This window comes from Psammomys obesus, unplaced genomic scaffold, assembly GCF_907164565.1.
Source record: "Psammomys obesus unplaced genomic scaffold, mPsaObe1.curated_primary_1811, whole genome shotgun sequence".
NCBI classification, from domain to species: Eukaryota; Metazoa; Chordata; class Mammalia; order Rodentia; family Muridae; genus Psammomys; species Psammomys obesus.
Genome location: NW_026587382.1, coordinates 302,618 through 329,924, shown reverse-complemented (window position 1 = coordinate 329,924; position 27,307 = coordinate 302,618). Strand labels below are relative to the sequence as shown.

The window sequence follows — 27,307 nt, the reverse complement described above, 5'->3', positions numbered from 1 at the left end:
TGGCTGTGAGTTACCATTTGGGTGCTGGGAATTGAACCCAGGACCTCTGGAAGAGCAGCCGGTGCTCTAAACTGTTGAGCCATATCTTTAACTCCTGGTAGTTCTTTATTCAAACTGTGAGTAGCTTCCATAACAACAGACTTTCTCTTTAAAAGGGTGCCTGGATTCCCGCTCTCCCCCACATTCTAGTCAGCATTTGCTATTTTGTGTCTTTTTTATAGAGCAGCTATTGTAGTAGTGAGAGAATATCTCCTGGCTCTGATTGCCTTTCCTGTCCTCTGTGGGTTTTACATTTGTAATCTGGATTTTTTTAAAAATCCGCTTTATAGTATTGTTAGGACTTTAAAAAAATTTTTTTTTTCGAGACAGGGTTTTTCTGTGTAGCTCTGGGTATCCTGGAACTCACTCTGTAGACCAGGCTGGCATTGAACTCGCAGAGACCCACCTGCCTCCGCCTCCCGGGTGCTGGGATCACAGTTGTGCGCCACCACCACCACCAGGCAGGACTTTTGAAATCGTAATGCATCTTCTTAAGTAACATCTTGGGCTGTGTGTACAGCTTTGGTGCAGGTAGTCAGTTGTATTAAGGCCATCTCCTTCATTTTGGCTGTTTCCAGTCAGTTAAGTAACTGTGAATGATGTGACTTTTTCGGGAAAGGCCCTGGTGCACTCTGGGAGCCATCTGGGAGGCTTTGGTTTCGTTGACTTCATGTACAGTGGCATTTTGCTAGTATACAATTCTTGAGTCACCAATTTATGTTGAGATTTTAGGCATCTCTCCTTTGCTTCTGGTGGTGAGGCCTGTGGGGAGGGCAGCATCAGACACGTGTTTCTCCTTCCTTGATGATCAGCATTGCTGTCCTTGCTGTTTTCTTTGTACGGTCTTAAAGTCTTCTTCCTTCCCTCCCACAGAGCTCAGCTCTTCTCTCTTCCTATTTCAATCTGCTCTCCCTTGGCTTTGCATTTTATGAGAACATCTTAAACTTTCCCCTGTAACCCTGATTTATAGTTCCTTGTCTTTTGTCCTGTCCTTCGCAGCCTGTGATCCTGAACTTTATTTGCAGTGCATTCTTGTCTTCGTGTGACACACAATTATCTTCATCCTTTCTGTCTCTGCTGCTTCTCAGCCTCTTCCACTGAGTCTGGTAGTCTGTATTTTTTTCTTTTTTCTTTTTAGAACTTAAATTTGTCAGAGTGTCTTGAGAGCAGAGAACCGATTCTTTCTCAGTCCTAGTTCCTGGCAATGAATATTTTTATAGTGTACTCTTTATCTAATCATATGTGGCACACATCCATACTTTATATTGCGGAACCTAATAGCCCCATGTTGGATTTTTCCATATTACTCATCTTGCACAGAGTAACGGCTTGCCTGTAAATAGAGAATTTATGTGCTGTCTGGATCCCCTTACCGTGAACCTCCCCGTGAGGTGAGGGCTCTTCTGTGTCAGTTGGCTTAGCAGTGAGGAGCCTAAAGAAGTGGGGAGGGAGCCAAAGCGTGGGCCTTCCAGCAGGGGGACTGAACTTTGGCACCACCCCTTTCTGGAGCCTCTGTGCCAGGGCTCAGCTTCCTGAATGCCAGCTCTGGCCCAGCTCTCCGCAGAGGCTGAACTCGGCTGTGCTTTGGTGACTGCCTCCGGAGTTTGTCCCAGATGCACCGCAGACGTCTTTGTTGCTGTAGTGGCCACAGTGGCCCCCACCTCCTCTGTGCTCTTGAACTGGAGGGGTGAGGTGGAGTTCAGGCCGTCTGGCCTGCAGCATAGCAGGCTTTCGGAGGCAGTCGGATGTGCTGTGTCTTTGCTTTGGTAGAGGCTCCGTGTTTTGGGATGGAGCTGCAGAATGCTGCGTGGAACCCACACATGCCTTGTAAATTGAGCTGCACCCATTCCTTTTCATTGCCTCTAACGAGCCATGTTCCCTCGTCATCCAAACCTGCGCATATCATGTCCTTCCGTCCCAAATGCTCCCCACTCCTTCCTTCCACCCACAAATATACTCTTATACAACCTGTCCTGCCCGTGTGTCCTTCAGGCGTTCAGTTCCCAGTTTTGTTCTGTAGCTCTCTGTCCTCCTGAGGCAACAGGTACCCATTAAAATACTCGACACCCTGTACTATCATTATTCGTGTGCGCATAACCACTATTTGCTTAAAAGTCTACAGCGTAGAAACCAGGGCTGCTTTATTCATAGATAATCCCAATACAAGTACTTTAGGGACAGGGTAGGTTTCAGATGAGAAGGAAATCGTCATACAGCATTGTTTACTCTTGGATAGAGTGAAGGGTGAGGACAGAGGCAGGGGGAACTTGCTGTGGCCATGAGATGTAGTGTAGCGAACAGGACAGAGTTACTGAGCTGGCAGGTGTAGACAGGGCAAAAGGACACTCTGGGGAATGACTGGAATAGACCCCCTCTGATGTTAGATTCTTACTCTAGTGACATGATGATAGTTTAATAAGAGATGACAGAAAGATACAATCACTTATTTAGTAAATCAGTATTGAGCATTCCTGGATATTATTAGCTGGGCATTATGCTAAGCTGTGGGGATTCAGCCACAAAGTACACACCTGCCATCTTTTCTCTGTGAAGTTTATAGTCCTAAAGTAAACAGCAGTGAGAAGTAACAATCTGATTCTGTGTAAAATTTGACCTGTAGTGAATGCTTTGCAGGATTAGTAGAGGGTGTATGGAGGTCTGTTAAAGGGGAAAACTAACTTTGTTTAGGCAGAAAAACCTAATTTTCTCTGGGGAAAAATGGCATTTCAGATGGACTGAGAGCAAGAGTTATGTGGGGCAGGGTAAGAACGCCCTCAAGCACAGGGACCACTTGTCCTAGTGTTAAAGTGAAGGAATGAGATCACAGACAAGGAAGTGGTGGAGCTGGTGAGAGCAGAAAACATGACTAGTGCTAGAACTGTGTCCTGCTGGATAAGTCATCAAAGGGTTCAAAGAAGCAGGTAGCACAGTCCAGTTTATGTGTTAAGATCATTCTTGAAGCTCTCTAGAAAAATAAAATTGGTCCTGATGCAGGAAACACGGCTTTTGAGGAGTCCTGAAGGAGAGACAATGATGGGGAATTAGCACAAGGATTCCTCAAGAGCTTTGCACTTTCCTCTGTGCACATCCCTTTTTGCTCCTTACCTTAGCCACACCCACCCTCCCAGGGGAACAGGTGTGTGCTCATTTGCACAGGGACACACATACTCCTTCTCTGGAGGTGGGCCCTAGAGACCAGGGCTCACACCTTTAGTCCTTGAAGCTTGTAAGAAGCCTCGTTTTTCCTCTGCTCCTTAACTCGAGAAGGGAACTAGAGTCTGTGTATGGGGAGAGCCTGTGGGATAAAGCTTGGGAAACGCTCTCTATGACCTGAAGATAGAAACTCCAAAACATAGTGGTTAGTGATTGCTGGCTGGAAGGATGTGTCAGTGGTGACATTGTCTTGATTTTACCATAAAGGGGAAGGGAACAGGGTCAGGGACCAACTATATTTTATGCTCTTGTATGGGGATTGTTGTCGAACTATGAATTGATGCTTAATGGGTGCACTGACGCGATCCAATGTTTCCCGCAGACTTCGCAGTCCACAGATGAGTGGGAAAACAGCCTTAGAGCACAGGGCTTAGCAGGCAGGTCTCTGTTTCCTTGAGCGGCCTCCTTTTCCCTCATCCCATCACCGCTCTAGGTCAGAGTGATGGTTTCTCTGTGGCGCCTTGAGAAGTATAATGATCTCCTTGAAACCCACCCTGTTACAGCTGCTAAGTGGTGTCTGTGTTTAGTGGGCCATGGCTCCTTTGGATAGAGCATTGAGATGGCCTGACTTCTGGAAAACCAGGGTAGGGTCTTATTTACCAATAGCAGGTTGATGGTGTTCTCTTTATCTGCGGCACCACTGGGCTCGCTTCCTCTTCCGAGGTTCTCAGTCCTTCCTGTCCCTCAGCAGTCAGCTCAGGTTCCTTTCCCATTTTGGAAATTGCCTTCTGTGGCAGTCTCATTCCACAGTTCTTTAGCACATACTTCCATATTGAATTTGTGTTTCTAGCTCTTTTATCACAAGGGCCAGCACAGTTGGGCAGGATAGCATACCTCTGTGGTCCTATCCGCCTCATCTAGACAAACAGCTGTCTGAAGTCTGTTTTTCCACCAACCCCAGTGTATCCGACATGCCTTCTGAAGTGAATGGTAGAGTCGGTTCCTGAACTCATGAAGCCTGAAGTCTAGTGGGAGGAGGGATGAGAGTCAGTAGGATAAAGTTAAGCTTTGCCAGGTGCCAGGACAGATATTTGAATGGCTGCTGTGCTGGGTCACTGTGGGAGATGGGTATTTGGAGGTATGGTTAAGTCACAAGCAAGGATGGTGAGTAGTTAACCCTGTGAGTTGGAAGGTGTAGAGAGCATGCAATGTGCAGAGCCCTGGCACAGGAAGAAACAGTGTTGGAAGAGCTGCCAGAGGCTGGTGTTGGCTTGAGATGTCTGAAGGAGAGGGCTAGGCCAAAGTGGCCATTCAGAAGGTTTTCAGTAGCTTCAGCTGGTGTTAGTGTTTAAAGTATCCACCAGCTGCAGACTGGTGAGTGTGACATCTCGGACCAAACTAATCATGGGCCCGTTGCAGCTGTGTCGGGAAAGACGTCTTTGCCTGAGGGAGGAGGAGAGGGGCCGCACAGCCCATTGCTTTGGTCCCAGGGTTAAGTGGCAGCAGCCTGCAGCATCTCCAAATGAAAATTACTACAAGGTGATTATTGCCCTCCAAAGACTTGCCTCAGTGAACTCTGCGCAGTCTGCTTAGGGGGTTCACAGCATGGTTTGTGTTGGCCCAGACGACAGTGCTGCCGAGACTGCACTGATGGCTTAGTAGCTGGGTGGGGCAGGGTGATAGCGCATGTCTCCCTTCCCACTGCGGTTTTATTTGCTAGGTAGCTCATAACTTAGTGTTCTCTCCCTCCTCCTGCTAAGTCACTTGCCTTTGTCCCGTCAGCTCACCAGTGATTAATCTTCAGTGTTGATCATAGCCTTTACCTGTTACACCAGGTCTAGCGTTCATATCCAAATCTAGAGCCTCAAACCATCTCCAGCCCTTGTAAACCCCAGCAGGAGAGTGCACTGCGTTCATTTGTTGTCCTGTGAACCTGCCTGGACCATCCTCCTGAAGTAAGAACCCTCCCTCCACACAGACAAGCACTTTCTTGCTGTGGGGAGTGGGAAAAGCCCTGTGACCAGAGAGCGTGCCACATACCCAGAGCTCCTGCAAGTACCAAAAATGTTCCCATCCTAATCTCTCATGACCTCCTGCCTTGCTGCTTTCCCTGGGATGTTCTTTATCTCAAGCAGCTGGGCCTTCTCACTAGGCTTTGAAGACTGGGAGCAGGTGACCAAGGGGCATCCGGGGATGAAGATGTAGCTGAGAGTGGTAGAGCATTTGCTTAACGTGTACAAGGCCCTGGGTTCAATCCCCAGTACTGCCAGAAAAGAGATAGGGCCCAAAGTTTGGCTATGAGTCTCAGCATCTGCTGGGTAGAGTCTTTGAGAGTCCCTCTGGGGTATGCTTCTCTCCTGTTCCCTGTTTTCTCCATCTTCCCAGGTCTATCCTATTTGCCTTTTTGAATGAAGATTGAACATCTTACCCAGGGTCCTCCTCCATTAATGGAGATAACCTAGAACCCTTGCTCAGATGTAGCCCATGGCAGCTCAGTCTCCAAGTGGGTTTCCTAGTAAAGAGAACAGGGGCTATGTCTGACATGAACTCAGGGGCTGGCTCTTTGATCACCTCCCCCTGTGTGTGGAGCAGCCTTACCAGGCCACAGAGGAAGACAATGTAGCCAGTCCTGATGAGACCTAATAGGCTAGGGTTAGAGTGAAGTGGAGGAGGACCTCCCTTATCAGTGGACTGGGGCATGGGAGGAAAAGAGGGTGGGGGGCAGGATTGGGAGGGGATGAGGAAGGGAGCTACAGCTGGGATACAAAGTAAATAAATTGTAATAAATAAATAAATAATTTAAAAAGTGACAGGGCTGGGGGAGGGGATCAGATTTGGAGTTATCCTGATAGAGGTTTTGGTGACAGTGCTGACTGAGCTTGGGGACCTTCTTGCCTGCTGAGACTCACTCCCCCTCACTGTCGGCTTCTGTTGGGGTTTCTCCTGCTCAAAGCGGGCATGGACATGAAGCGCAGCATCTTAGGAGATGCTCTTTCGGGAATTTCAGAGCGAGGGACTGTAGCAACTATCTCAGCGACTGCTTTCAGCATCCTTCATCGTGGAGCTTGGTGACAGAACTGTATGAAGGAGGGGTGAACGATCAGAAATGAATCTAGGAGGCTTTTGTTCAAGAACCTTAGAGCAAAATGATCTGGTTTGTAGAAGATCACTTCTCAGCTGGTGTGCCCTTAGATGTCTAGATTTCATGCCTGACGAGCAGCATCAAATGAATGTATAGAGACAGTCTTCTTGAAGGAGCAGTGAGCTGCCCATCCCTCAAGCATATTCCCATTTTTCCACATCGGGCAGTGCTTTGCAGCTGTAAGTCTCCCCCTAATCCATCAGCGTGACTCATGGTCTTGCTCTTTACCTCCTCTGCCCTCCCACTCAGTCCTGCTTTCCCACCTCCCCTGCCTGTGCCTGTGGGAAGATGGCCATGTGGAGGTGGTGTGGTTTGGTCAGGCTCATGCCATGAGTCTGTGTTAAGTTTAGAGCAAGGTGAACCGGTTACAAGCCCAGCTTTCCTGCACTCGTTGCCTGACACAGCGACCTTTCTGAGCCTGTTGTTCAGTTATAAACGACATGGATTTATGACAGCTCACAATGTCTGTTTCATTATAGACAATCGGGCTATTAGTATCGTTTCTCAGGAGTGTCAGGTTTCTTTTCCATGGAAATAGTCTTTTACCTACTTTTTTTAAAACCCAGTGTTTCTTACCACAGTACATATAAAATGTATGTGAAATATTTTTAAACACACAGAACCTCATACCCAGATTTATCTCAGGCCCCAGTAAAGAATGATGACATGGAACATGCTTGCATTCCACAAGTCAGCAAGGTTCGAGGGCAACACAGCTGTCTGAGCTAGTGTAAGTGTAATAGGCGAGGCTCAGCCATTACCCAGGTTACAACAGCTCCTTACCTACTTGTTGGTCATCTGTTGATTTCTCAGCCCCGCCTGATCCTAATAACACAGCTGTCATTCTTTGAAGTAGCATTTTTTTGCTGAGAGCATAGGGGAGTAAATGTTTTGTAATGAATGATATCATCTCTCCTGGGTGGGTGTTTGCCACTCTGATTTCTTCCTACTTCACTCTGTTTCTCTCTTTGTCTCTCCTTTACTGGCTTTCTCCTTCTCCTTACTCCCCTCCCTCTTCTACTCTTTTTTTTACTCCCTCCCTCTATCACTTCCTTCTTCCCTTTCTTCCTTAATCATTTACTCAGTCTTCTTACTACGTTGCTTACTACCTCGCTCATTCACTCCATCGTTCATTCATTTCTTTCTTCTCTCCTTCGATCATTGGCTCCCTTACTTCCTCCCCTTCTCTTGTCAAGTTGTGCACAGAGAGCAGAACTGGGCGTGGCTGAGTAGGCTCACAGTCAGCTGGTTCTGGGATGACAGGAGCCAACAGTTTGAGTTCCACGATGGCTTGAGTTCTCTCTGACTCTGTCACCCTTATCACTTTGCCTTCAGACCAGCCACCTTATTATTCTGTCCTGTGGTGTAGTGTTTTTAGTCCAATAATCTGGAAAGAGACACAGTGGTATAACTTGGCTGAGGTGCTCACCCTGCATCCAGAAGTTGGGCCAGTGTAGTTGTAAGCCTGCTGTCACAGGCCCTGCAGATTAATTGAGGGGTAGGGGCATGAAGCTCTTTTAGGAGAGACCCCAAACATCCTGGCAGGCAAGTTAGTGGCCTTCGCTGGAAAGACAGAAAGATCCCCAACCAGAGGTTGCTTGATGATAGGTAGCAGAAGGGAGATATGTCACTAAGGAAGTGTGGCAGTCATGTTTGTTTGTTCTGTAGTAGTGGCGATGAAGGCCGAGTCGGGCTGAAGGAGATCAGCTGGGTTGGTTCAGACATGTCTGAAGTGACGGTGCCACAGCTGGGCACACGTGGGCCGTCTGCAGTTATAACTTTGGAGGTGTTCTGGGGTCTGTGGGAGCTTTAGTATTTTTAAATTCAAGTATTCGGTGCTTTTCTTTTCCATAGAGACTTCTAATCAGAATGTCCCTTCAATTCCTCATTGAAGGTTTTGTTTGTTTATTTATTTACAAAGGGGGAATGAATGACATTTTTTGTTTGGTTTCAGAATTTGCTGTGGTGTAGAAAATTCAGATATTCTAATCCTGATAACCCTTTGAAGCGAAACTGGTTTTTAAAAGAGTTCCAACAGGACCTATTTTTTAACTTGTTTCATAATCCAGGTGGCCTAGCAGTAAACTGCTTTTGTGGATCATGAGCTCCTTGAATAAGACAGCCCCTTGTTTGGGGGTCAGGAGCCCTCCCAGCAGCCTCAGCCCTGTGGTAGCTGGGGCTCATCACCCATCTGCAGGAGCATGTGGCCGCCACCCACCTTCAGAGCGCTCCGCCAGGCAGCACGGTGGCCACGCTTATCTCCTGTTGTGTTTTGTGGACTGTCCCCTTAGGCCGAGACACATTCTCACTCTTCCTGGTTCTTCCTTTCACAGCTACACTTCATTGGGGCTTTTTGTTTTAAATATTTCCCCTATATTCTTGCTTATCCTAACTTAAAAAAAAAAATATGGTGTCTATCTTGAGATAATTGTGGCTTCACACAGAGTTGTGAGAACAGAAGAGAGATGCCTGAGCCAGGACGCTGACACCACCCAGACAGGGAGCAAGGCCCTTATGGTTTGGTGTGGAGCTCCTTGTTTTCTCATTATGTCTTTTCATCTTTTACATTTTTCTCCCCTTGCTTTTTTCACTTTTAATTGCTAATTTCTTGCCTGCCTGCCTGTCTCTCTTCCCTTCCTCTCTGTGTGTGTGTGTTTCTCTCTCTGCTACGTGTATGAGTGTTTTGATTGCATGAATGTCTGTGCACCAACATGTAAAGGCCTCAGAGGCCACAGGAGGACGTTAAATCCCCCGGAACTGGAGTAGCAGACAGCTGTGAAGCCACTATGTGGGTGCTGGGAATTGAACCCTGGTCTTCTGGAAGAGCACCCAGTGTTCTTAATTGCTGAGCCAATTTCCTAGCTCTGCATTTTCATTTCTTGTCCCAAGAATTTAGTTAAGTCCGGGGGACTTACAGAGTTTGCCTTTTACTTGGCTGGCTGGATAAATTTGCATGTTGTCGGAGCTCCTAGAAAGGCCGTTTCTGTTCTGATAAGTGTCATTTGAATAACACAAGATCTCCTGAAAATTCACAGGAAGACGCGGACTGTTGTGGGTGCCGCTTGCATCGGCAGGCTAGTCGGGGGCTGTTTTGGCACGAGTCATTTATGACCTGAGGGCCCTGAGCCAGCTTGTTTTCCCCCAAAGGGCAGTTCTGCACAGAAGATGTGGACGAGTGCCTGCTGCAACCCAATGCCTGTCAGAATGGAGGCACCTGCACCAACCGCAATGGAGGCTATGGCTGCGTGTGTGTGAACGGCTGGAGCGGCGACGACTGCAGCGAGAACATTGATGACTGCGCCTTCGCCTCCTGCACGCCAGGCTCCACCTGCATCGACCGCGTGGCGTCCTTTTCCTGCCTGTGTCCAGAGGGAAAGGCAGGTAAGGCCAACAGAAGGCTGGAGAATGAGCAGGTGGAGGAGGCCGAGAGCATTCGGACTCTCTCCCTTCCATGTGGCATCTGTGTTCTGCCAGTCGCACTCCGAGGGGAGATCACACAGGACCATCCTGGAGTGTCATCTGGTAGTGAAGGGTTAGTCGTTTTCCTTAGACATCCAGCTCCAGTAGAATTCCTCAAGGACTGGGCCCAGGAAGCACCTCAGAAATCCAGACCAGATGACTAATCCGTGGACTCATGTCTCCATTTTCAGAACTACCTATTTATTCAGAAGAGTGTGCTTCCACCTCTCTTAGGAAGGGCTCTTCAGCCTGAAGAGCTAACCTCGTTTTCTAGACAGCCTCTAGTTTTAGGAGTAGCAGAGCGCTGTGGAGGCAAACACATTAGAAGATCTATAAGCCAAAAAACCCTGCTGCCCAGCAGTTTTGAAGCATTCTTATGTTTTTGCCTCTACCAAAGCCACACCTCTAGCTTTGTGGAAGAAGCCTTGGCCAATTGCAGACTGGAAAATCCGGTTCCCACCAGAACCCTGCCGAGCAGGAAGGCTGGTATCACCTCCTCCCTCCACTTCCACATGCCTGGGCACTTGGCAGATCCTCCCCCACCCCAAAACCTGATCCAGGAATGCTGATGTGATTCCATGGCTGCTGGAGAATAGACAGATGATGTTCAGTTCCGAGGCCAGCTAGATGCCAGTGAGCCCGTGGTCGCTAGGTAACGTGACATTGGAGGAGGAGGATGCCAGATAAAACACAGGAAGCATGGAGTGTTTGACACATACTTACACAAACATTTATCAGACGTTCAGATTTAACCGGAGGTCTGCTATTTCTGTCTGCTGATGCTGGTGCTCTCCAGTGGATAGCTCCACTTTCCTGTATCCCTCCTCTAGTGCTTTGGTCTGTGCACGCTCCGCCCTGCAGGACCCTGGCTTGTGAGCAGCAGGTATGGGCTGTGGTGAGTCCCTAGTGCAGGATCATGTGAAGGGAACGGTGCCTCCAGATCTTGATGTTAAGTTAGGGTCTCCTGCTTTTGATGAAGAAGAAGCTTTGCTCTAAGAGAGGTTTTTGTGTGTGTTCTCTATGTTCTCTTCCTGAGACAGGTCTCCTGTGTCATCTGGATGATGCCTGCATCAGCAACCCTTGTCACAAGGGGGCGCTGTGTGATACCAACCCCTTGAACGGGCAGTACATTTGCACCTGCCCACAGGGCTACAAGGGGGCTGACTGCACAGAAGACGTGGATGAGTGTGCCATGGGTGAGTGCCACCCATCTTTTCTGGGCTTTGAGGTTGTGTCAGCTCAGCTAGTTTTTCAGTGGGAGTGTATTATACTGTAGGGGCAATTATACACAAACCTTGATTTTTTTTTTTTTTTCCTGTTTCTTGCACATAGTTTACAATCAACCTTTCCCGTATATCGCATTCTGGGAATTAAATGCTCTGACAGGTCTAGACTTGACTCTTAATAAAAGTTCCTGGATTGGGATGATGGTTCAGCTGTTAATTATACCCTATGTTTGCAGAAGATCCAAGTTCAATTCCCAGCATCCACATCAGACAGCTCACAATCTCCTGCAACTCCAGCTCCAGGAAATATGACCTCATCTTCTGGCTTCAGATACACATACATGCACATAACTAAAAAATAAATAAATAAAATCAATATAAAGTCCTACCTCAGTGAGAGGTTAAAAAAAAAAAAGGAACAGCACAAAATTGGAGATCACTCGGGTTATTTATTTTTATAAATTAACAAATAAACATGAAAACAGAGTGATCTTGCTTAAAGTGTGGCCCATGTGTCCTCTGTTACCCACATTTGTGGAAACTCTGGCGTGTGCTCGGTCTGATAGCTGGTTCTTATGTGTTACAGCCAACAGTAACCCTTGTGAGCATGCAGGAAAGTGTGTGAACACAGATGGTGCCTTCCACTGCGAGTGCCTGAGGGGCTACGCAGGGCCTCGCTGCGAGATGGACATCAACGAGTGCCATTCAGACCCCTGCCAGAATGATGCCACCTGCCTGGATAAGATTGGCGGCTTCACCTGTCTGTGCATGCCAGGTAAGCGGGGCGGGCCGCTGCGCCGACAGACTACCCAGTGAGCCCATGCGCTGTGCCAGTGTGTGCCTCCCTGTGCTGGCAGGGCAGGGTCGCGTCAGAACTCCTCTCCGAGCCCCTGCATTGCAGAGTAAGAGACTACTGGGTAGTTAGAGCAGCAGACCAAATCAAACAAGATCTCCATGTCAGAGCCCAGCTTCACACGGTGGAAAACCTCAGAAACAGTTTCGCCCTAAGAACCCTCTAAACATTGAGTCTCCTGATGCTCTGACAGAGCACATAAGCCGTCCACCCCAAACTTAGGCCGCCATACACGTGCTGCTTACCCAGAAGGAGACCCAAGCTTAGTTGTATCCTGGGGCTCCTTGACTCCTCAAAGGACAGGATGGTGTGATGGCAGAGGTTAGCTGTTGTGTCAGTAAGGGATGTACAAACTCTAGCCTTGGGAATGAGCCCTTCCTAATCCTGACCTTCACCCCAAGAGCATCACTTCAGCTGGTCTTTAGGAAGAGAGTGGGAGTTCAGAAATTAGAAATTGGCCACAGAATGTGTAGTCTTTGTTTAAATGCTGTCTCGCTGGTGTCCTGGGGACAACCCTTGCATTGGTGGCTTTTCTTGTCACTGGTGAAGTACCTGACAATCAATTAAAGGCTCACAGGCAAGCCAGGCCATCGTGGCAGAGGAAGACATGGGTCAGGGCGTGTGGCGGCAGCTCCTCGTGTCTTAGTGGGTTCAGAAATAGATAACAGGACCAGCAGCAAAGCTAACCATTGTGTTAAAGTCCCCTTGCTCATCTGCTGGCTAGGCCCAGCCTCCCCAGGGTTTCATCGCCTCCTTAAGCCACCCAGCTGGGGACCAGGTGTTCAAACACATGAGCCAGTGAGAGATATTTCACATTCAGACCATAAGATCCTTGCTCCTTCCTCACATTGGCAAGCCTGTCCTCCAGTGTCTGTGTTTTGCTGGCTGCAGGGACCACTCTTTATCATAGCAAAGTCCCTTTGCCCTTGAAGAAGTGCTTGTACTTGTAGGGTTGTAGCTGTCTCTGAGCATTTGTGTGTTCGTGGCTGGAAGGCCCCTTTCCTTCTGCCTGAGCCGCTTGTGTGGTCCCTTTGTGCAGGTTTCAAAGGTGTGCATTGTGAACTGGAGGTGGACGAGTGCCAGAGCAACCCGTGCGTGAACAACGGGCAGTGTGTGGACAAAGTCAATCGCTTCCAGTGTCTGTGTCCCCCTGGTGAGTGCCCGCCACCTGCCCCTCTGGCCTCCCCAAACACCAAGCCAGCTGACCACAGGAAGGGGAGAGAGAATGTGTGTGGGCTGCGCATGAGGAAGTCATTAAAGTTCGGACCTTGTAAGAGACTGTGTGTGCGCCGAGGTGGGGAACTGTTTCAGCCAGTCTCCTTCCAAGTCTCCTGTGGCCTCAAGTCCAAGTCTGCTCTTGAGTGGCCCCTGACCTCCCTGTCTGTGTGTATATTTCAGAGTGCTTACACCTCATAGAAGTGCAGGATTTTATTTTTTCCTTGTGAGTCATATTCTTAAATCCCAAGGCATTTAATCCCATTAAGTCCAGGCCGGCAGCATACATCAGATTTTTTCCGAGGTCGTCTGCCTCCGCTAACATTGAAGGCAAGCCAGCTGACTTCTGTGGACAGTGGCTTTCCTAGTTATCTTCACAGCAAAGGTCCCTTTAGTCTAGGGATATAGTTACCAGCTTGAGACGCCACCATTCCATAGTGCCTCAGCTCCTCTTGCTTCCTCTGATCTCTATGCCCCAAAGAAGCAGGGGTAGAGCTCCAGTGCCCTGACCTCTAAGCTTTGCCCAGCTGTCGCAGTCCCCTATCAGGCAGAGCCATCTGCCTGGTGACCCATTGTCGTATGCTCTGCCAGTGACTGAGCCCACTGTTTCAGTAAAGGAAGATGGGTTAGGCTTTGATTTGTGTTGCCTCGGTGCTTCTTCAAGGTTTCACGGGGCCGGTGTGCCAGATTGACATTGACGACTGCTCCAGTACGCCCTGTCTGAATGGGGCCAAGTGCATCGATCACCCGAATGGCTACGAATGCCAGTGTGCCACAGGTAGGTGGCAGTGCACTCTCCATCCCTTGGGAGTCACCTCTGTTGCAGGGTGGCTGCCTTCCACTGGTTGCTCAGTGCTAGGGCACAAAGGGAGCCTCACTCTCTCTAACAGCCAGGGCCTGGCTCATGCCAGAGAGAACTTTTGCTGCTCTTCCAGGACCCACCTGCATCCCCTGCCTTGTTTTCTCCACCACGGTGGTTCTGTCCACATGCTCAGCCATGTGGCTATGTGTTTGTGGAAAGGATTTGGGCAGAGGCAAGCTTCTAGCTGGCTTCCCTGCCTCCCTGGGAAGAGGAGAATTCTAGAAGAAAGATGTTCCTCACCCAGGCTCTCTGCAGGGCCTTTCTCTCATCTCCTGAGCCCAGTGTTTACACAGTGTAGGCCTTCTGCATCTAGGATTCAGGTGTCCTTGAGAGTTAAAGTTGTGTGTGACAAGTGTCTGGGAAGGTTTGAACCATCTTGTGATTCCATTCTATATTCCAAGAAGAGTGGGCCAAGCAGATATACAGTTCTGAGTCTTGGGCCACATTTCTCACTTGGATGTGGGTTTTATTAAGCCAAGTGACCATTTCACATATGATATTCAGAAGTGCGTGTCATCAACATGGAGAAAGTCTTGAAGTTAGTAAAAAAGGAAACGCTTTCTCTTTTGACAGTTTGAGATAGAAGTCATCAGTAGGGGCTCAGTGGTTGAGAACACTTGCTGCTCCTGCACAGGGCTTAGGTTTAGTTCCCAACACCCACATAGCAGATCACAACCATCTGAACCTCCAGTTTCTGGGGATCTGACACCCCGTTCTGGCCTCTGGGCACTGGACACACGCATGGTGCACACGTATACACCACGCCGGGCAGACACTCCAGTCCTGAGTGGGCTGGAGAGATGGCTGGGCGGTTACAGGCCAGGCTCACACCATAAATGAAGTCATGGGGAGAGTCACAAGGTGAGTTAGAAACCAGGTTCGTGGTATAGAGGCAGGGTGCCCACGGTTTCTCTCAGATCCCAGGAAAGCAAACGTCGTCCCCACGGTGGTGCAGAGCTAATGTCTGCTGTAGGTGTGGACAGTGCCGAGGTGCCTTTCTCTGGAGATGCTCCAGGCTTCTTCCCAGCCCACTCTGGAGCAGGACGTCATGGAAGGGAGGTTAACCTCCAGATACCATGTTTAAAAGGGACAGGAAGGCTGGTGAGATGGTTGAAGGCACTTGCCCCACAAGCCTGAAAACGTGACTGTGACTCCCAGACCCCACGGAGCAAGGAGGGACCCGGCTTCCAAAAATTGTCCTGATTTACACATAAAGTGCTGTGACAGGTACACACCCACACCACCCAATTAAAAGCAATAAATTAAAAATAAGTGTAAAAGAGAAAAGTGAGAAGAGACCTCCTGGAGCCTTTTAGGAAGCGGTGGGACATGGATCTGGTTACAGCTCATTCGTGGGAACTCTCACCTCATTGTCTTTCAGGTGGTCCTAAGTGGCTCATTCACTTTATTTAATGAGTATTTATTTAGAAACTAGTAGCATAGCACTCTTGGAGGGGCTCTGAGAGTCCGTCTCAGTCCCCAGAGTCAGAATTGGAAGACAGAATACATGAAAACCATAATCAGTGCCTGCGTGTTGGGTTGGAGAAAAGATTCTCAGACACAGCCTGCCGGGGGGAAGTGTGGAGCGCTTTTCCCTGAAGCCCAGGAAGCAGCGAGGCTGAGAAGACAGCAGTGGACTCAAGGTTCAGGCGTGGGCCATCTCAGTTCTGCAAACTCCATCAACAATCTCCGAGCCTGGGTCCCCAAGCTCGAATTCTAAAGCAAACAGGCAGTTCTCATGGCTCAAGGCCAGCCGTAGAGATTGTTCAGGCATGGGCAGACTGCCTTTGAGTGTAGAGGCCGCATGGTTCCTGGTTTTGGAGACTGCAGCAAAATTCCTTCTGCAGGTTTCACTGGCGTGCTGTGTGGGGAGAATGTTGACAACTGTGACCCAGATCCCTGCCACCATGGCCAGTGCCAGGATGGGATTGATTCCTACACCTGCATCTGCAACCCTGGGTACATGGGGGCCATCTGCAGCGACCAAATTGATGAATGCTACAGCAGCCCTTGCTTGAACGATGGGCGCTGCATTGACCTGGTGAATGGCTACCAGTGCAACTGCCAACCGGGAACATCAGGTAGGACCGTCCCTCCGTCCCTCCGTCCCTGCTTCCTTCCCTCTCTCCCAGGTGTGTTCTCTGGCATCAGCAGTCCAAAGTGACAGCTTTCTTCCGGCCATGTGTCAGGTGGGTGGGTGGGTAGGTGGGGTCTCGGGCATTTCCGGCAGTTAAGAGACCTTACACCTTGGTAGTTACAAAGAAGAATGCCAAGGTGCCAGCTCTGTTTCCAGGGCTCTTCCCTGTCCCCCTGAACCTGGAAGGAGAATGCTAGCAGAATGAGGGCCTGCTTATCTGTCTTAGCAGAAGCTCTGGAGTCATTTTGTTGGGCAGCAGCAGTTCACAGGTTTCCCTGGAGTCCGTTTTACCTGTTAGAGGAATGATCTTGGACACAGCTGTAGCTAGTAGACAGAGAAACACTGTGTTCAAGATCAAAGGAAAATGTTATTAGTGGAAGATTAACTACTGTGAGCCTTTTTGAGCAGAGGATCTGCCAATACACGGGGTGATTTGTCAGGGAGTCATCCTGGACTTGAGGAAGTTGGCCTATGGAGGAGGCAGAGGTAGGGTAGTGGGGAGCTGCCCTGATTTTATTGTGTTCCTTCAAATCCATTTCTTCAAACTTGTCAAAGGCCCTGGTCTTCATCCAGGGCCTCACACATGCCAAGTTTGAAAACAAAGTCCTTTTTGAATTGCTCAAGCATACGAAAAACATCCCATGCCTTCACAGCTGAGAATGTGGGCCCCCTCCCCACATTTAGATAGCTCCCTCAAAGGACTGAATAGAGCTTTGTGAAACCTTCCAAAAGCAATTTGCTTCCGGGCTGGTCCCCAGACATGAGAAATTGCAGGACGAAAGAAATGTGAGAGATTTACAAGCAGTTGAATAGGTGCCTTTAGAATGGAGGGGCTGTTTCAGGCTTGCTGTCTCCCCTATTGTAACAAACATTGCTGGAAACTTGGCGAGTGGTGGATTGGCAAGAACTTAGTTTCCCCTGGGATTATAATCTTGTGCCAGAGTATATCAGGTAGACTTTCCTTTGGGGGACAGAGGCAAGAAGTTAATATTCATGGTCTGCAGCAGGCAGCGTGTCGAGGAAGGCCAGACCCATTGCTGCAGCTGTTTGAAGAATTGGGGCAAAGAGCTGCAGGCTACAGAGTTGCTAGTCTGTGTTTAGTTCGAAGGAGCTGGCATGCGCATATGTGCTGGAAAGTCATTTAGGAGACGTTGTGGATAGACTCGTCACTGAGTAAGACTTCCTGATTCAGATATCCTGCCGTCTCTGGTAGTCTGATGTTCCTCACAGCTTGCTAACCATTCCTGGGGTTTTCACTGTCTGGATGCTTCAAGGGAGATAGACTCAGTCACTTTCAGGACCTTCTCTCATCTGTCCTTTTATGATGCTCAACTGTTGAAGTAATTAACTAGTTCCTTTTGGGTTTCAAGTAACCCAAAATGGCTTGACCTAGCATTAAGACTCACTAAGGAGGAAGAAAGCAGAAACACAGATGATTCAGCAGCGGCATAGAAGCCTCGTATGGGCTGTGGAGTCTGTGACAGCAGAGTCATAGACCTTGGGAGAGGACAGCACAAGCAGGGCGACTGCAGACCTGGGGTCTCGAAGAGCTGGTGTGTCAGTGTAGATGCTTGTGCCCCAGCTTGATCGGGTACTATTTTCAGCTCAAGTGAACCACGCATGACCTGAGAGACTAGAGCCACACTGGCATGCTGGGGCTTCGTGGGGCTGCCTTTGTGGACTGAGGGCTGAAGGCTGGAAGGCCCACCCTTGTGTAAGGAATATGAAAGTTGTGTCATGTTCTTATTCATGAGTAGTGAGGTTAGCCTCATCATAGTAGGAAGACTGCATGACATTCCAGAGCTATCATACAGGTGGTAATTATTAATAAATATTTGATTCACTTACAAATAGTAGTTTGTGAGTAAATCAACATTTGGCTAAAAGTTTTACCTGTTTGTATTCCTACTATTGAGTTTTCATTTTTATGCTTTTTTATATCACAAGGTATTCTATGGTACACAAAGCTTTCTTACATGCAACTTTAACTAATGCAATGTGAGTATTGCATTTTGTTGCTATTACATAACCATGGCAACAGTAATAATTGATGTGTCGCTGCTGTTTAGTTATTTGTTCTGTCAAGCTCATGTTAAAGTGACCAAACCCTCACTCATCTAGGGAACAGGCTGGGAGCTAAGCAACACAACATCCAGAGGTTTATTTTAACACCCACAGTAACCATCAAGTTTAAGGTGATAGATGCAAGTTCCAAATTTTGATTTCAAGGCTCAAATTTTATTTAAGGTGCAAAATACTGTCAGCTATTTTACTAAAAAAATTAGAAGTTTATTTCCTTCACTTAATATTTACTAACTGTTCAAGACTAATTAGCCCTGATTTGTATGCTAAGGTTTTGTGTTGTAGTAACTAAAAAATGAGTGTTGGGCTATAATATAATGGTTTTATTAGCCCTAAGATTATCATGCCAGTATTATCTAACCCGCTATCACAAATAATAAGGCAGAGACCCCTGTTAGATTTTATAGTTGCCTTATTTACCTTGGGCTGGGCAGATGTTTTTACCTATGCTGGCTGTCTCAGTAACCTCCCAGCCCCCATCCAATGCCATTCATCTTAATCCTCCTCAACTGGACTACCTTTCGTTCATAATCGCATGGTAATTGCTTTTATTCTTTATCTAGGCCTCTCCACACCATCATTGCTGTCCTTTTTCCAGTCCCACGTGGTTCCTTCTCCAATCTAACCTATCGTGGCTTCCTCCTTCCTCTTCTCTTCCCGTCCATCTCTCTCCCATGATTCTCTCTTCAACCCAAAAGCCTGGGAACCCTGGCCATGCCTACCCCATTCTGCCCTGCTCACGTATAGGCCATTTAATTAGCCAGTCAAGTAGGTTTACACAACAAGGATAGGTGTACCCAGATCTTGAGGGCTAGTAATATGTATTAGACTAACCTCTAACGGTTTTGTTTTGTTGTTGTTAAGATAGGATTCTGTGTAGAATGCCGCTGTTTCAGCTCACTGTTCAAGCTGTGGTTGCACTTCTGGCTGTGATGCTTTCTCAGTCTGAGGACTGAGAGCTAACAAGTTATAAAGTGACAGGTGTTCACATCTTCACCAAAGCGTTCTTAGGTGAAGCAGGCATGTGTTTGTTTGGCTGTAGGCATTCAGATGTGAGTGCGCAGCTGGGCCCTGCTGCCTGGATCCTGGCTGAGATACTGACAGTTTTGCCTATATTCCTTTGTGCCATTACCATGACAACAGAGTAGAAGGGACAAATCATGGCTGAGTCTGAGTAATCCAGTCCTAGATTCTGCGGACCATACTTGGCGAAGCCCTGCTGTGTTGTGTTAGCACTGCCTGGATTCCCTTCAGACTTCTTTCTGTAGCCCCATGGGCGGAAGTGCTGGCATTCCTGTGGTAATACAGAGTCATTTCTCTGGGTCTCCTTATAGGCGTTAATTGTGAAATTAATTTTGATGACTGTGCCAGCAACCCTTGTATGCACGGAGCCTGTGTGGACGGCATCAATCGTTACAGTTGTGTCTGCTCTCCAGGATTCACAGGTAATGTGCCTTGCGTTTGGAGGAGATCTCCTGTAGCCCCACTGAGTTGGGAAAGGGGCCCATAAGTAAAAAAAATCACTTTTTCACCTGTTTCCTGTTTCTCATTGTCTCTGGAAGATTTGCAATCTGCTTCTGCACTTCTCTGAACCAGTCTTCTGTTTCCAGACCTTTCCTAAGTGGAAACAGAGTTTCCTTTAGCATCTCAGGCCAAGCGTTTCTTGCTCCCTGAGAATTCCTAGCAGACTGTAACTCTTCGTCACTGTGCTTGAGTTAATGCCTCCAAAGCCACCTTTGTTTCCCTCCAGGCAGAGGCCAGCACCTTCTGTAAAGCTGTGCCCAAGGTAAACATGCATGGAAACGCTGCTTACCCTGGGATTTTGCCTCTCCGGGAAGCCTGTCTGGGGAGGGTGTAATTTGAGGAGACCGCACTAATTTGGCTTGAATGAGCAAGATCTTTTTGCCCATAGAAAGAAATTAAATAGTACTGTACGGTAACTCCTGCTTAGGTATGAACCTCTAGAGAATTCACACATGTACCCATAGCTGAAGCACAACCCACACACTTCTCTCTTCTGTTTCCTTGTTAATATTAACTTTGTCACTTACTTTTCTGGTAAAATGGTCGTCGAGGCTCCAGAGGAAGCCTGGCTGACAGGTAAGTATGGCACAGGTCCTGTCATGGGGATACACTGCCTGTTCTGGATGTTACCACATACACGCAGGCATGTGTGATATTAACCTCCAGTAACTGGCATATGGTTACTTGCTTCCCAGGTGAGCAGCCAGTTCAGAGCCTTTGGCAGAGCCTAAGGACAGCCAGAGCCAGGTGAAGAGAATGGCTACCACTCACCAGCTGGCTTCCCAGTTTCTCTGTGTCAGTGGAATGATCATGCCGCTTGACAGTAACATCTGTGCTTCAGTGGAGCTCGGTTCTTCCTGGTCACTGGGAAGCCAGTGTGGTGTTGGTTTCGTGCCACCACCCACTGAGGCAGCCAGGTGAACTTGGGTATCCAGAAGGCTGTTCCCCAGACTAGGTGGGAACTAACTAAATACACAGACCTCTTGAAGCTCCGTGTAGTTAAAGGTATAACAGGAAGAGAGTAGCTGATTTGTATGAACAACTCATCTGAGCCAGGAACCAAGCTGCTTGCCCCATCTCACTTAGTTGCCACAGCTGCTGCTGTGCCTGTGGTATTGAGGAGAGGCCTGAGAGTGGAGAGGCAGAGCGATGTTCCCAGTGCCCTGCAGCCAGGGTTCTGCTTCAGACACCTGACCCCAGAGCCCAGGTTCCTTCCCATTACATGGCCAAGAGGGAGCCTATTGTGGTTTCCTTTGGGATTATGTAAGGCTTCTTACAGGACTTAGGTTTTTGAATGTCAGTGAATCATATTCTCTCTGTTTTTAACATTCAGCAAATCAACAGGGTCAAAGAGGGAGAACATAGGCTAAAAATATTCTAAAATAAACATAAGGTGTAGCATGAAACTACATAGCCAAGACATGGAATGTTTTGGTTACTGGGTGGTACCCTCTTCTTGGGAACTGTTTTTTGGCCAAGAAGTTATTTTGTAAATCTGTTGCTGGAAATGTTGGAGATTCATGAGCCATAACTGTGAGTTTTGTTTTGTTTTTTCTATTTTATTTTAGTGAGTTCCCTATCATTTTAATAAGAACTTTAAAAGATCCACGGGAGGCCTTTATCTCTTCTCTTTTTAAGGTTGTCCTCTATTCTCTCAGCAGCTCTTGAGACTCAGATTAGATGAGGAATATCAGTCATCATGTGATCCTATAAGCTCCTTTCCATTCTCCAAAGCCCCTTGTGGTGTTTGGATTACGGGCCTTGGCAGATCCCCTAATCCTAGCTGTTCTGGAAGCTCATGCAAAATGGTCACGAGTCCTGGACCTGCCGGGACCACAGACTGAATTCAAGGCAGCTGGGCAATTTAGTAAGAACTTGTTTCCAAATGAAAAGTAAAACAACAAAAACAAACAAACAAAAACAGGACAAAAAGATGCGGTACAGTAGTGGAGTGCTTGCCTAGCATGCATGAGGCCCTGGGTTCAATTTCAAGTACCAACCAACCAAACAACCAAACCCCAAAAAGTAAAACAGACCAAAACCAAAACCAGTTTCCCAGAAACAAACAAAAGCCCCATCCTCCCCCAGATCCACTATCTTTCTAAATTCTCCTAAGCATCCATAAAAAGAGTTGTTCTGTCCTTGGTTAAGGAATATGGGTCCAGACATGGAGCCTGATAAAACAGCATAGACACTCCTTCTGGGGGCAGGGACCCTCTTCCTCATCCTTCAGCAGTAATTAGCACAGAAGAAATTCTCAGTACACATTGGCAAATGAATAGAGCACCTCTGGTACCCATCCCAGACACGGAGTCCAATCTGCAGCATGCTGTTATCCATTATACGCCAATTAATTTGGTGTAAACATTAAGAAACATACAGTAAATTCTCATGTTGAACACCGTTGAGCCCCACAAGGTGTGTAGCTGGCTCTAGCCATTTCTGAAACCAGCGGACACTGCATGAGGGCAGAACACTGCAGAAGTAGCTGCTGCTCTCCACGGCAGACTGCTTAGGTAGGGACATGAAAATGGCTTCAATGTTTATTCTGGAAATTATTTAAGGGCAAATGGGGGACTAGAGATATAGCTCAGTGGCAGAGTGCTTGATGATCCCAAGGTTTATCCCTAGTACCACAAAAAGAAGGAAGGAAAGAGGAAAGAAAAAAGGAAAAAAGAAAGAAGAAAGAGGGAAAGAAAAAGCAAAGAAAGAAATGTAGGTTTAAAAACATGAGGTGATCATGCTGAACACTTGGAAGACTGAGGCAAGACTGAGGGAAATGGCAGGTTTCCCAGACTGTGGGTCCTTACCACAGGGGCCACCAGTGACCGCTCAGGGTGCACGGGAGGCTGGCAGCCTGCTGATGCCTTACTTTAAAGGGTGTGTCTCTCTCGTTTGGAACTTCCTGACTAAAGAAATACAGTGTTACTCTTTCTTAAATTCACTAAAAAAAAAAAAACAACAACAAAAAAACACTTTCAAACTTGATTCAGAACATTGCGATAAATTCCTTCATAAGGGTTACTAGATTTTACTCACAGCACTATAGGAAAGATTTAACTTCATAGTGCTTCAAAATGTTAAATCTCCATTATTGTAAATGTAACAAGACATTTGTATCCTTAGTCCGTAGTATTTTATCCAGTGGAAAGCTGCATCAAGACAGCTCTTCAAAAGTTCAGTCCCGGGTGTGTCCTGGCGAAAGATTGTCCTCTACCATTTCATGTACTGCCAGCACTTATATGTTTAGAGGCAGTAGTGTCTGAACCACATAAACCATTTGAAATGTGGTTGTTAGGCGCAAGCCATCACACTCTATGGCAATGGGGCCTAGAAATCTCTCACTGTTTTAACAAAGGATGTATTTATTTTTTTTTAATTTTTTGTTTAACTTTTATTAATTACACTTTATTCACTTTGTATCCCCCCATAAGCTCCTCCCTCCTCCCCTCCCAACCCCACCCTCCCTCCCCCTTCTTCACGCATGCCCCTCCCCAAGTCCACTGATAGGGGAGGTCCTCCTCTCCTTCTTTCTGATCTTAGTCTATCAGTTCTCATCAAAAATGGCTGCATTGTCATCTTCTGTGGCCTGGTAAGGTTGCTCCCCCCCTCAGGGGGAGGTGATCAAAGAGCAGGCCAATCAGATTATGTCAGAGGCAGTCCCTCTTCCCATTACTATGGAACCCACTTGGACACCGAACTGCCATGGGCTACATCTGTGCAGGGGTTCTAGGTTACCTCCATGCATAGTCCTTGGTTGGAGTATGAGTCTCTGGGAAGTTCCCTGTGTTCAAATTATCTTGTTCTGTTGCTCTCCTTGTGGAGTTCCTATCCTCTCCAGCTCTTATTTTCTTGTGGGTGCCTGATGTCCAGCAGAGGACATTAGATCCTCTGAGCTAGAGTGATAGGAGCTTAAGAACCATCTAACATGGTGCTGGAAACTGAACTCTGGTCCTCAGGATGAGCAGTCAGCATTCTTACCCACTGAGCCATCTCTCCAGCCCCGGAAACCACATCTTAAAGAGACTTTTATACATTAAAGTTTGAAAACCACACTGGTCTAGACTGAGCGTCACTGAAGTGTTTTCTCAGTTATTGGAGGGCAGTAAATGCTTGCTTGCAGACTGCTCACAGGGGAAGAAAGTGGGTTAATCCTACTCTAAACCAAAATAGTGTTCTTTTTTATTGATTTAATATTAAGCTAAGCAGTCCATTCGTGTCCCGGTCAATTGTGATGTACCATAGATAGAAGTGTAAGAAGCTGACTGAAGCAAAACCACAGAACACATCAGCCAGAGCTCAACATGCTCACACAGCTGCGGCAGGAGAGGTAGCTGTGTTTGGTGACGTTTGCTGTTCTCCTTAATACTTGTGAAGTTCTGGGTTTCTAAGCCAGAAGCAGTGTGCCTGTGAGTGCTGCAGTGCTGTCCTGATGATGTCAGTAACTTTGCTTCCTTATTAATTGCAAGTGCTCCTGGTGCCCTCCTTGCATGGCATGAAGTGCTTCCCTGTTAGCCCTTGGGCCTTGATGTCAGTGCCGAGGGCACATACAGCCTTGCCTGGGTGAAGAGTGTCTGCAGATGTTCCTTGAGAATTTAAGTCTGAGTAACACTGACCCCCCCCCCCCACCCGTTGCAGGGCAGAGATGCAACATTGACATTGATGAGTGTGCCTCCAATCCCTGTCGCAACGGTGCGACATGCGTCAATGATGCGAATGGCTTCCGTTGTCTATGCCCCGAGGGACCCCATCACCCCAGCTGTTACTCTCAGGTGAATGAGTGCTTGAGCAGTCCCTGCATCCACGGAAACTGCACTGGAGGCCTCAGTGGGTAAGTAGCTGCCATGTGCTGGGAGCTTCTAATGGACCTGCACGTGCTAGGGAGTAGCTTCTAATTGGCTTAGGTCAAGCAAGTTGGCTTTTAAAACCAGCTGAAGGAAACACCAGCACAGTAGCTTGAGTCTGTCAATTGGGGACTTGACCTGATACTCAGGTGAAGGTTTTGACGTTCTATGTCAAAGTCTTCCAAATCACTGCTTTGTCTATACAAGCTGGCCTATCTTCTCAGACTGAGAACTTATTTGAGAAATGAGGACTTTCTCCTTATTTTCTCAATGAGGACTCCATGGGAAGGTCCAGGAAGTTCGTGAATCTAGCAGTTGTGTTTTATCTTACAGGATTGAGATGGGAGAAATTTCTAGCTTGACACCCCCACTCACCTTGACACAGCTATCCCTGTTCTATCGTAGCGCCTGTGGTCTCTGAGGTAGAAGTGGCTCAGCTGACTTTAGACCTAGCTGTGATAATGCATTTGAAGCTTGCGTGCGCTCAGAGTTGTGTGGCGTACAATGGTTTTAGAACAAGAGTGACTTAGATGTCATGAGATATAGCATACTTTTGTCATAAGACAGCATGAGAATGACCACTTCCCAAACATGAAAGAATAGAGAATGTATTAGATAAGGTTTTTTTGTTTTTTAGTGGCTTGACTTGGATTTCTGATCTAGAACACGACACCTCTCTGCAGCTCCCCCCATTTCTTTCTCCCCATCTCCCTCCTTCCCAGCTCCCCTTCTCTGACTGATCTGATACCACATTTAAGTGCTGATGATATCCAGATCAGATACTATGTGCATTTCAGGTATTGTCAGCTTTTTGCCTTTTCTTGCTTTCTGAGGCAGGGTTTTGATCTGAAGAAAGCGTGACTGGCCTGTAGGACTCCAGTCAGCCCCCAGCAAGCTCGCGAGGCTCTGCTGCTGCTTATTTCTGATGTCTAGTTTTTACTGAGCTTCCTTCATGTTAGTGTTTCCTTCAGCGTGGCCTCAGGTATTTGACAAACCGTTCCTTATGTCTGCAATTCTCCAGCTTCCTAGTGAGCCAGAGAAGCACCGCTTAGGTCTCTGCTGAATGTATGAGACGGATTCATGACTCTCACCAGGTGGAGGTGACACAGGATAGAGCCACAGGAAGGGAGAAATGAGCTAACGTTTGCAGTCTTTGCGCTAGGGAGGCTGAGGCAGAAGGATTACCATGAGTTTGAGGTGAGCCCCCAGCACGTAGTGAGTTCTAGGCCAGCCGGGGCAACAGAGTAAGACCCTATTCCCAAAATACCACATAAAACAAAAAGAAGGACGAAACTATATATCCCTGTGTGTCTCTTATGACTCAGTTGTGCCTTTGTCCCCCCATCCCCCCCATGGTAAAAGCTCTTTATCTTCTTGCAGCTATAAGTGCCTCTGTGATGCAGGCTGGGTTGGCATCAACTGTGAAGTGGACAAAAATGAGTGTCTCTCCAACCCGTGCCAGAATGGAGGGACATGTAACAACCTGGTGAACGGCTACCGATGTACATGCAAGAAGGGTTTCAAAGGTGAGACGCACGCTCGGCTCTCTGTACCTGCTGCTTGTCTTCACCTTTCCACACCTTTGTTTCCACTTCTTTTTGTTGCTGTTGTTTACTCATACAATGAACACACTGAGAAACTAATGTTTCTAAGACACATGGGGAATCATTGTGCCCTCTGCCTACCAGAGATGTAAACCTTTGGTACAATAATACTTACAATGAACAGTTAAGATTCCACTTAGGCGCTGGCAAGATGGCTCTGTGGGTAAAGATACATGCTGTCTGACAACTTAAGTTTGAGTGACTAATTGTAAGCTTCTTGGCCAAGGCTTGATTCTATAATAAGTCAAATAGCTTCTTGGAAGTGGGATGAACATATTGTACTTACTGTCATTGGATTCTATGGAGCGTTCAGGACCTTCCCAGCAAATTCTTACACATGAGCTATTCTGGATACTTAGTTTCCTGTGGTCTTCTGGGAAAATATGTAGCAGAGGAACATATTTCAGAAGTATTTTACTGTCAGTTTTCCATGTGTTGGGCTGTTTGACACTTCAGTGTTTTAAAACTACTCAATTTGATGATGGGTTGAGTATCCCTAACTCCAAATGGGGAGTGTTCCAAAATCAGGAACTTTTTGAACAGAAATATGAAATGAAAGTTCACAAAGCTTTATTTCATGTACAGTATCACTCTAACATATTGTATTAAATTACCCTCAGGTCATGTGTAAAAGATGCACGGGAGATATAATGACATCCCTCAATTTCGCTCTCTGTTTGTAAGAATCTTCACTCTCTCCCACTTCTAAAAACGATCCCAAACATTTGTGATGTTGTCTTAGTTAGGGTTACTATTACTGTGATGAAACACCATGACCAAATGCAAAGTTGGGGAGGAAAGGGTTATTTGACTTAAATTTCCACATCACTGTTCATCGTTGAAGGAAGTCAGGACAGGAACTCACACAGGGCGGGAACCTGGAGTCAGGAGCTGATGCACAGGCTGTGGAGGGTGCTGCTCACTGTCTCGTTCCCATGGCTTTCTCAGCCTGCTTTCTCACAGAATGTAGGACCACAAGCACAGAGGTGGCCCCACCCACAATGGGCTAGACCTTCTGCCATCAATCACTGATTAAGAAAATGATCTATAGGCTTGCCTACATCCAGACCTTATAGGTGTTTTCTTCACTGAAGTCTCTTGGATGACTTTAGCATATGTCAAGGTGACATAACTGTCCGGCACAGATATTGAGTATTTCAGAGATAG

At 47.4% G+C, this 27,307-nt stretch overlaps 1 protein-coding gene across 1 annotated transcript in view; it reads left to right on the top strand.

The window, feature by feature from the left end:
• Positions 1-27,307, top strand: part of Notch2 (notch receptor 2) — a 138,332-nt gene that overhangs the window by 77,294 nt on the left and 33,731 nt on the right. Inside the window, exons 6-14 of the mRNA XM_055603705.1 lie at positions 9,482-9,715; positions 10,834-10,989; positions 11,606-11,794; positions 12,912-13,025; positions 13,752-13,865; positions 15,797-16,030; positions 19,503-19,613; positions 24,331-24,523; positions 25,917-26,062. Coding sequence (XP_055459680.1) covers positions 9,482-9,715; positions 10,834-10,989; positions 11,606-11,794; positions 12,912-13,025; positions 13,752-13,865; positions 15,797-16,030; positions 19,503-19,613; positions 24,331-24,523; positions 25,917-26,062 — 1,491 coding nt within the window. The remainder of the gene's footprint in view (positions 1-9,481; positions 9,716-10,833; positions 10,990-11,605; positions 11,795-12,911; positions 13,026-13,751; positions 13,866-15,796; positions 16,031-19,502; positions 19,614-24,330; positions 24,524-25,916; positions 26,063-27,307) is intronic.